General features: G+C 38.7%; 1 protein-coding gene across 1 annotated transcript; it reads left to right on the top strand.

Moving 5' to 3' along the window:
• Nucleotides 1-361: 361 nt before the first annotated feature.
• Nucleotides 362-5,703, top strand: LOC119429376 (5-aminolevulinate synthase, nonspecific, mitochondrial-like). Its single transcript, XM_037697017.1, has 11 exons — nt 362-515; nt 1,561-1,795; nt 1,976-2,158; nt 2,237-2,377; nt 2,514-2,733; nt 3,176-3,360; nt 3,448-3,627; nt 3,748-3,912; nt 4,401-4,669; nt 4,773-4,935; nt 5,378-5,703. Exons 2-11 carry the CDS (start codon nt 1,591-1,593, stop codon nt 5,536-5,538), a joined length of 1,872 nt encoding a protein of 623 aa, XP_037552945.1. The 5' UTR covers nt 362-515; nt 1,561-1,590; the 3' UTR covers nt 5,539-5,703.
• The last annotated feature ends 4,348 nt before the right edge of the window (nt 5,704-10,051 follow it).

The following is a 10,051-nucleotide window of genomic DNA, read 5'->3' as shown; positions in this document are numbered from 1 at the left end:
TGTGAGTCTCTTAAATTGGTTAAAAGTAAATCTGCTCAACAACTTTATAATTTGATCAATACGTTTGATTTGATATAAACCTCTAAATTTATTTATTTTTTTTTTTTTAATGTATTTATTTTAATTTTTTTTCTTGTATGTCTTTTGAATGTAAATAACTCAACCTGTGAAATTTGTTTATTATATTGTACTACACTGTTTGCCTGGTTTGTTTGTAAATTGTGTTCATAATAAAGTTCTTTAAAAAAAAAAAAAAAAAAAAAAAAATATAAAAAAAAAGTTATTTCATCAAGTCTCGCGAGACTTTGACGTAGGCGTATGGATTTATAAACCCGGTGAAGTCCTCGTCCTCCTCGTTCGTCCTCAGTGCAGGATAACGAAGTGCTGTTAAGCTTCGCTTCTTTCAAAATAAAAAAGGCTTTTTTCCTGGGTGTTAGATTTATTCAGCGCCTTTGCTGTTATCCTGCTTATTACGCGACCTTTAAGGATTATACCATCCCGTGTTAATCTTAAAGGTAGGTTTTTTTAGTCTTGTTTTTCTTGACTGCTTAGCTTTAACTAGCAGTTTAGCTAACATCAGAGCGAGGTCAACCGGCAAAGATCACCGGAAGACTCCTAAAAATTAAAACTGTCTGTTTACAGCCGGGTATTTTGTAAATAAAATTATTCTGTTGTTATCTATGATTTTAACTTAGGGACTAAAAACTGCTTTGTATTAAGATGTCGCCGCCGACGCTAGCTAATGACAAGATTATGATGGTCTAATAACATTTGTTTACTTTTTGGAGTGGTTAGAAATTAGATTGTGGGGGCTTAAAATATACGTTATATTATTAAAATGCCTTAATCAGTAGGGACACGAGCTTCTCTCTAATTACACGAGTGGTGATTATTTGAGCTTTTTGAGATAACGCGTTAAAAGTTATTTATTTATAACGAAAACACGCAATTAAGTAGCATAATAAGTTGACGTTTTATAATCTTTATACTGTAGTCCGGATTTTTCCAGTTCTAAATTTTTACAGGCTTTGGTGGGATTTTCTTGAATAAATGAGGTAAAAAAAATGGGAGTGAGTAATCTGTTCAGGAATGTGTAAACCTGATATTATCTGGATTAGGAAGGAGACGGTAAGGGGCGAGGAATAGTTTCAGAAATTGTAAATACTAAGAAAAGTTTATTATTGTTATTACCATGTCATCACCAGTATGCACATAAAATGGGAAGTGAAAGTTTTTTAGAGAAATAAAAGGTGAAAGATGGCCCCCTTTCAGAGATCTTTGTAGACACAGTCATTTAGAGCATAATTGTGTTGGGATTCAGACAGACAGTTTGATTGCAAAGATCTCTTACTGTCTCTTAGAACGAGCATTCTCAAAACCTTTATACTCTTATTTTGACCCATATTAGTTACTATTTTAGTAAATGTGACTGTAGCAGCTTGTCCTTGTTATCAAAGCACTTTGATAACAGTTTATCTGTTTTAAATTGTGCTCTACAAATAAAGATGACTTGACTTGACTTGACTTGTCCTATATTTATCTATTTTTCTATCTCTTTAGATTTGTCGGCAATCACCACATCTGCTGGCAATGGATGTGATCGTGCGTCGCTGCCCGTTCTTGGCTGGTATGCCCCAGGCCTTTTTCCAGCAATCCAAAAAGTCTCTGGTCTCATATGCTCAGCGATGCCCTATCATGATGGAGCTGGCTTCAAAACCCATGGCCCCTTCAATGGCTCGGGCCCTTTGCTCCTCATCTTTCTATCAGAACACTGACACCAAGGCTGCAAGTGATGGTATGATTGAGAATTTCTGGTTTTATTAACAGCAGCCACATAATATTAAGAAAAGTGTCTCCCATTATTGGAAAGACTAGCAGATTTACAGCTATGTTGGTTTTAAGGCATACATGTGGCACTGTGACATGTAGCATATAAGCACTTAATGCCTATATTTTCTTTTTTTTTCTCTCACAGCCCTTAAGCAGGAAGCTGAGTCTAAGCTGCCCACTGGTCATCCCATGCCACCACCTGGCCAAGTGGTGGCCTCAAAGTGCCCTTTCCTGGCTGCTGAGATGAACCAGAAGGACAGTGGTGTGGTCCGTCAGGTTACCATGGAGTTCCAGGAGGATGTAGAGGAAGTACGCACCGTCCAGAAAGGTAAGAGCTGTTACACATTAAGTGTTAGCTCAGTGTACTTTCCTTAACACTTCATTCTGTTTTCTTAACCTCTTTCAGAAGTTATACCAGCCCAACTGAAGCAGCCGTGCTTGGCCAATGTTACCAAAAATGGGGAACAAAATAATTTATTGAAAACTCTTCTGAAGCAGCAACCTAAGAGGGTCACCCACTTGCTGCAGGACAACTTGCTTAGCCGAAGTATGTTTGTTTTTTTGTTTGGTTTCCAAGTCTTGTGTAATTTTTAGGCTGCTCTTATTGATCACTGTACAATTTAAACATTGAACCATGTTGAGCAATTTCTTTTTTCTTCTTTTTGTTCCTTGTTTTGTCACAGTGTCACGCTTCCAATACGATGACTTTTTTGAGAAGAAGATTGAAGAGAAGAAGAGCGATCACACATATCGTGTGTTTAAGACTGTGAATCGTCTGGCCACTGACTTCCCGATGGCTGACGACTTCACAGGCTCTCTGGAGGAGAAAAGGGAGGTGTCTGTTTGGTGCAGCAATGACTACCTGGGAATGAGTCGACACCCTTTAGTTGTGCAATCTATCATGTAAGTGACAGATGTAGTTTGAATACTAATCAACAAAGGGTAATATTTTAGCCAGTGCTTTTTGGTCAAGGTCTGTTATATAATTTGGCAAACGTTTATTTTTACTTTGCTTCCCTTGATTGCTCTGTAGCTTTTGCTCCACTGTGAGAACAGAGTTCAGATAGAACAAGAAAAGCTGAAACCTGACACACAGAAGTCTTTAACCCCTTTGTTTATGGGTAAATATAGTAGAATAAGTTGGCTATAGTTCAATTAATTTATTTCCATTAAGGTTTTTTTCTTTTAAGCATGTACTGCACACTACAATGCACCTCTGATACCTGTTGATTTAGTTTCTAAGCTTATATCTACAGAACTAATGTTTATTACTTTAACAGTGAAGTTTAAGGCATTCTGAGTCACTGAATAACATTTTTCTTGTTTGATTGATGTCTGTGTCCAGGGATAATTTACAGAAGCATGGGTCAGGGGCAGGAGGTACCAGGAATATCTCTGGGACCAGTAAGTTTCACGTGGAACTGGAGCACGAGTTGGCTGACCTTCACAAGAAGGACGCAGCACTGCTCTTCACTTCCTGCTTTGTTGCAAACGACTCCACCCTTTTCACCCTTGCTAAAATGCTACCTGGTAAATAAAACTTTTTATGTATATTTTTTTATTGTTTGTTTTTTACGTTAGCACATTTTCATGTACTATTTCCTCCAAAAAAATTAGGTTGCGAGATTTACTCGGACTCAGGCAACCATGCGTCAATGATTCAGGGTATCAGGAACAGCGGTGCTAAAAAGTTTATATTCCGCCACAATGATGTGGCTCATCTACGAGAGCTGCTGCAGAAAGGAGACCCCACCAAACCCAAAATCGTGGCCTTTGAAACCGTCCACTCCATGGATGGTCAGTTTGACCTTTTTTTTTAATCTTTTATTTATCTAAGCACTTGCATTCTTTGAACTGTTACTCCACTTCTGTTACAGACTGTTTATATGACCTTGTGCTCATATCTCTGTGTCACAGGTGCTGTGTGTCCGCTAGAGGAGATGTGTGACTTGGCTCATGAGTTCGGTGCCATCACCTTTGTAGATGAGGTTCATGCTGTGGGTCTGTATGGTGCCAGAGGAGGCGGCATCGGTGACAGGGATGGCGTCATGGGCAAGATGGATATTATTTCAGGAACTCTAGGTCAGCATGAAAAACAAATGTTCAGAGCATTTTGTCTTTTAATCAATTCCACAATATTCTTAAGCTGATAATAATCCAAACAAACGGGTTGTTGTGCCAGTATGCTTTTATGGTTTCTGGATTTTTTTTTTTAAGTTTAGTTACATTTTGAACCAACTCTCCCAGTCATCATGACTCACCTTGTTTTTTTTGTCATTGTGAGAATTAAACCTCAGTTCTGTCACTCAATATGCCTGGGAGCCTAAAGAAGCTGGAGCAGCTCTGCTGTTGCTAGGAAACTGGGGGCTCTCATTGCCCTCTTATTGAGTTACTTTGCGTTGCTGTCAAGCTGAGGGCATGATTATTTCCTACCAGCTGTGTAGCTGCACTGTGAGGAAGGCTGTTGGTTTTTGAGATCTTGTTTTAAGTTTCAGCAGGAGACTCATAATGGTGTCTTTAGAACCGCCATTAAGTCAGGGAATAGCCGTTAATCTCTTCTCTTTCCACAGGCAAAGCTTTTGGTTGTGTGGGTGGCTACATTGCCAGTACCTCTGCACTGGTGGACACAGTGCGCTCCTATGCTGCTGGTTTCATCTTCACCACGTCTCTGCCGCCGATGCTTTTGGCTGGAGCCAGGCAGTCCATCCAGATTCTTAAAAGTGAAGAAGGTCGCATGCTGAGACGTAAACACCAGCGTAACGTGAAGCTGCTCAGACAAATGCTGATGGACTCGGGGCTGCCTGTTGTGCACTGTCCCAGCCACATCATCCCTATCCGGGTAAGCGGTGATTTAATCTTACCAGTACAGAAACACCTGCCAAATTAGCTGTACATGATAGAAACTTAATGACTTTATTAAATGTTTTGTTTTTATATCTTAGGTGGCAAATGCTGAGAAAAACACGGAGGTCTGTGACATCATGATGAGTCGCCACAACATCTATGTGCAGGCCATCAACTATCCCACTGTTGCAAGAGGAGAGGAGCTCCTGCGCATCGCTCCGACTCCTCATCACACCCCAGAGATGATGAAATACTTTGTTGGTAAGACGATTAAGCAGTCTTAAAATATGAAGTAATTGTCCTGATACATGCTCAATAATCCAGATAGATAAATCTAACAAGGTTGATTCAGGCCCTCTGTATGGGTTCTTTGTTGAAATGTTTCATCTTTTATCCAGAAGACTTCTTTAGTCTGAGGAACTGCAACAAACTGTCTTATAAGCAGCACCTTCTCTTAGTGGATCAACCAGTTTGCTGGTGACAGCCAGAACTAGTTGCTCACATGCAAAAGGAGGACCATCAGCCTAACGACCGATTGTTAGTGCACTTACAATCAGCTGTTAGGCTGATGATTAGAAATCATTGTTTATTATGATTATATCAAATTTAATGTTAAAGTTGATTTTGAATAAAATAATGCACAGAACCTGCTGCCACTGTATATTTCTCTGTTAATCTGATGTGTTTTTCCTCCCTTCTTCAGAGAGGCTGGTGCAGACATGGAAGGAGGTGGGTCTGGGCCTGAAGCCCCACTCCTCAGCAGAGTGCACGTTCTGCCAGCAGCCGCTGCACTTTGAGCTCATGAGTGAGCGGGAAATCTCCTACTTCAGTGGCCTCAGCCACCCTATCTCAGCTTGCGCTTAACACTACTTTAACCACTGCTCGCTTGAGATGGCACATAACACACATAGTCCTCTATCACTGTCATAGAATGTATTAATTGTATTTTGATAATTCCAATTATGTGAGCTATTTAAAATGTTCTATGTTCAGATGTTCTATAAGCTTCAAATAAAATATAAGAAATGAGATCTGTTTGCTTTTTGTAATGTACACAGAATTTACTGTAACAGTCTAGTAAATAATAAAGAAGGACTTGCACAACTCTGAGCACCTTTTTAAGGGGTGGAAAAGAAACCATGCTTTTTTAGTTCTGCTAACAGGTGCGGGGGAGGGTAACACTTGGAACTGTAGTTAAGACATTGATGCGTTGACTCGTGTTGTTTACCATCTTGAGCAACGTGCACCGTTGCTCCTTAGGAGATTGGATGGCATCTGCATTTAAAGATGAGCAGTTAATAGGCTCACAGCTGAGCCAGCGCCTTAGGCCACTACAGTCCCAAGGATGCAAGTCGTAAGGTTGAGGAACACTCATGAGTAAAATAATTGACAAATTCTAGAAAGTAAAGACTGAAATGGGAACAATAAATATTAGAGTTGTTCAAAGATCAAGGGAAACATGAACAATATGGAATTCCTTGCATTTCACCTTCCGCCTTTCATGCCAGAGTTTTAAGCTAAGATTCTTTTATAATGAGAAAAGATGGAGTTCTAGCTGTTTCAGTCAGATCTTGTACAATATATGCATGATCTGTTAGCACTTGAAGTATGTGTTAAGGATGACTCCACTACTACCACCTCAAATTTAGCTCCACATCTAAAATTGCAGTGGTGCTTGAAAGTTTGAATGCTTTAGAATTTTCCATATTTCTGTTTAAATATGACCTAAAACATCATCAGATTTTCACACAAGTCCTACAAGTAGATAAAGAGAACTCATTTAAACAAATGAGATAAAAATATTATACTTTGTCATTTATTTATTGAGGAAAATGATCCAATATTACATATTCGTGAGTGGTCAAAATACTGTATGTGAACCTCTTGGATTAGCAGTTAGCTTAAAGGTGAAATCGAGTCAGGTGTTTTCAATCAATGGGATGATGATCAGGTGTGAGTGTGCACCCTGTTTGATTTAAAGAACAGGGATCTATCAAAGTCTGCTCTTCACATATTTGTAGAAGTTTTTCATGGCATGAACAAAAGAGATTTCTGAGGACCTCTGAAAAAAAGTTGTTGATGCTCATCAGGCTGAAAAGGTTACAAAACCATCTAAATAGTTTGGACTCCACCAATCCACAGTCAGACAGATTGTGTAAGTGGAGGAAATTCAAGACCATTGTTACTCTCCCCAGGAGTAGTCGACCAACAAAGATCGCTCCAAGAGCAAGGTGTGGAATAGTCGGCGAGGTCCCAAAGAACCCCAGGATAACTTCTAAACTGAAGGCCTCTCTCACATTGACTGATGTTAATGTTCATGAGTCCTGAACAACAATTGTGTGCATGGCGGAGTTGCAAGAGAAAGTCACTGCTCTCCAAAAAGAACATTGCTGCTCGTCTACAGTTTGTAAAGATCACGTGGACAAGAAAACTGTTAGAAGAATGTTTTGTGGACGGATGAAACCAAAATAGAACTTTTGGTTTAAAGCGTCATGTTTGGAAAAAGAAAAACACTGCATTGCTGCAGAAGATTCTTACCCCATCTGTGAAACATGCTGGTGGTAGTATCATGGTTTGGGCCTTTTTTGCTGCATGTGGGCCAGGATGGCTTGCCATCATTGATGGAACAATGAATTCTGAGTTATATCTGAGAATTCTAAAGGAAAATGTCAGGACATCTGTCCATGAACTGAATCTCAAGACAAGGTGGGTCATGCAGCAAGACTCTAAACACACAAGTTGTTCTACCAAAGAATGGTTCAAGAAGAATAAAGGTCATGTTTTGGAATGGCCAAGTCAAAGTCCTGACTTTAAGCCAATCCAAATGTTGTGGAAGGATCTGAAGTGAGCAGTTAATGTGAGTAAACTCACCAACATCCCAGAGTTGAAGCTGTTCTGTACGGAGGAACGGGCTAAAATTCCCCATAATTGCAGAAATATAGAACATTCTAAAGGCGTCACAAACTTTCAAGCACCACTGTAAGTCAGTTTTGTGTTGGTTAATGTCATTTAGCTGTGGTGACCTATTGAGGCTGAAACGAGCTATAGGCGTACATCTAGGTTTCAGTAACATCTGTCCAGTGGTTCGTAAGATTTTTGCTAACAAGAAGGTCACTTTGACTAATTAATGACAAACTTTAAATCAACATCTTGTGATATCAGTCAGTGCTCAGAGTATGTGTTGGGAATAACCACATCAAATTTTAGCTGTAAAATGAACTGCATTACATGTTATTTGTTTCTTAATAAGTCTTAGCTGTGGCGGCCATCTTGACTGGGCTTGATTACCAAAGGTTAATCACTTGTAGATGTAATTTCCAATCCAATTCCAACATTCAAATCCACCCCCAGATTCATGAGATATTTTGCTAACAGTACAAACAAACACAGAGACAGAATGTTATCACTCCATCCTCGGCTGTGTGTGATGAAAAGATTGAAAAAAGATGACCAGTCCCACACCTGCAGTGGAACCTAACACTTTTGTAAACCTACAAGAAGTAGGTCACCATAATGAGTGGCTCAGCAACACACACACGCTGAGCCCCTGGATCTCTGGGAACTGAAAAGGATTTATCTACACTAGTGACGAAAGTGGGACACACCGTCAAATCATTTCATCTTTTTATGTCCTGATACAAATTAAAACTGAGTAAGAAACTTGTTGCATACAAGTATTATTTTAGCATTCATCACGCAATCAGTTACTATTGTGCAAATGTATTATTAAGTATTGATCAGTTGCATCAAAATAATTGATTTAATTAAAATAGGCCCATTTAAAAGCTATTTACAATCTCTATTAAAAAAAAAAAAGAGTTGTTTTGTACCTCCATTCTCTAAATTCAGGTAAAGATGATAAAACTGTGACCGCAAAACCCATATTCACAAAATAGCAATCACATGAAAAAATCCATTCAGTGCCATATACGTAAAAAGCATCTCTCCCTTTTCACCCACAAACACAGCCCTGTAGATAACCTATCAACCAACCTGGGATTACGATTTATTACTCAGCTTTTAGCACAGTGTCGCATGCAACCATTTCCCAACTGGTTAGGTGTTGTAAACTGCCACAGTTGTCTCATACAAAGGCAGAACTACTCAGAAAATGGAAGTGAGAAAGGTTTCTAACCATTTTGAAGAACTGATGTTGTCACTTGCGTAAATATTTCCACTTTGAACTGACTCTTTGTTTGACTGCATGAAAAAGCTGTTTATCATAAAACAGACAGTAAAAAAAAGTTGTAATGTAATTGTTTCTATGAGTGTGATTGTCTGTTAGCACAATATCTCATGAACTACTGGGTGTATTTTAATTTTTAAAAATTCCAGAAAGATGAACATCGACAACTGATTTTCTTTTGGAGGCAACCCCATTTAAGATGAATGCAACAGCTGAGCCACTTTAGTAAACACAAAACTGGCTAAAGTTTAGACAATTTGGCGTGAACCGAGCTAAAATTTGATGTGGTAGTAGCTGAGAGTCATCCATAACCTATGCTCCAACTTTGGAGCTGACCTGATCAAAGATGACACAACTAAGTAACTTTAACAAACACAAAAAAGGTCATTATTACAGATCTTGATCTAAACGTTGGTGTGGTCGTAGCTGAGAGTCACTCTCAACACACTTTCTGAGTGAGTGTTGTCAGACTGAACAAGACCATTGTTTAAACTTTAACATACATGGCATGTTTAATCTTTAAAAGGGTTTTCTAAACAGACCATAAAAAGTTTTATTTTAAAAAGACTCATAAACTTACAATACATCCTGAAATTTACACTTTTTTTTTATTATGTATGCCAAACATAAAAAAATAAAAAAATAAAAATACATACCATACATTGTATGTTGACTGCTGCTGGGTTTTTTTAATGACTGTAACTGTACAACACTTTGGTTCTATGGTTGCCTAATGAACTTTATAAATAAAGCTGGTATGGTATGGTATGGTATGGTATGGTATGGTATGGCATGGCATGGTATGGTATGGTATGGTATGGCATGGTATGGCATGGCATGGTATGGTATGGCATGGTATGGCATCGCATGATATAGTATGGTACGTATGGTGTTGTTGTGTTGTTGTGTGGTGTTGTTGTATTGTGTGTTGTGTGTTGTGTTATGTTGTGTTATATTGTGTTATGTTGTGTTATGTTATGTTGTGGTATGGTATGTAAACATAATTAAAAAAAAAATACATACCATACATTGTATGGTGACTGCTGTTGGGTTTTATGGACTGTAACTGTACAACACTTTGGTTCTATGGTTGCTTAAAGTGCTTTATAAATAAAGCTGGTCAACAGGTATGGTATGGCATGGTATGGTATGGTATGGTATGGTATGGTATGGTATGGTATGGTATGGTAT

This window comes from Nematolebias whitei, unplaced genomic scaffold (genome assembly GCF_014905685.2).
Source record: "Nematolebias whitei isolate Nwh7 unplaced genomic scaffold, NemWhi1 Nwh_scaf_698, whole genome shotgun sequence".
NCBI lineage: Eukaryota > Metazoa > Chordata > Actinopteri > Cyprinodontiformes > Rivulidae > Nematolebias > Nematolebias whitei.
This window is presented reverse-complemented; position numbering and strand designations above follow the sequence as displayed.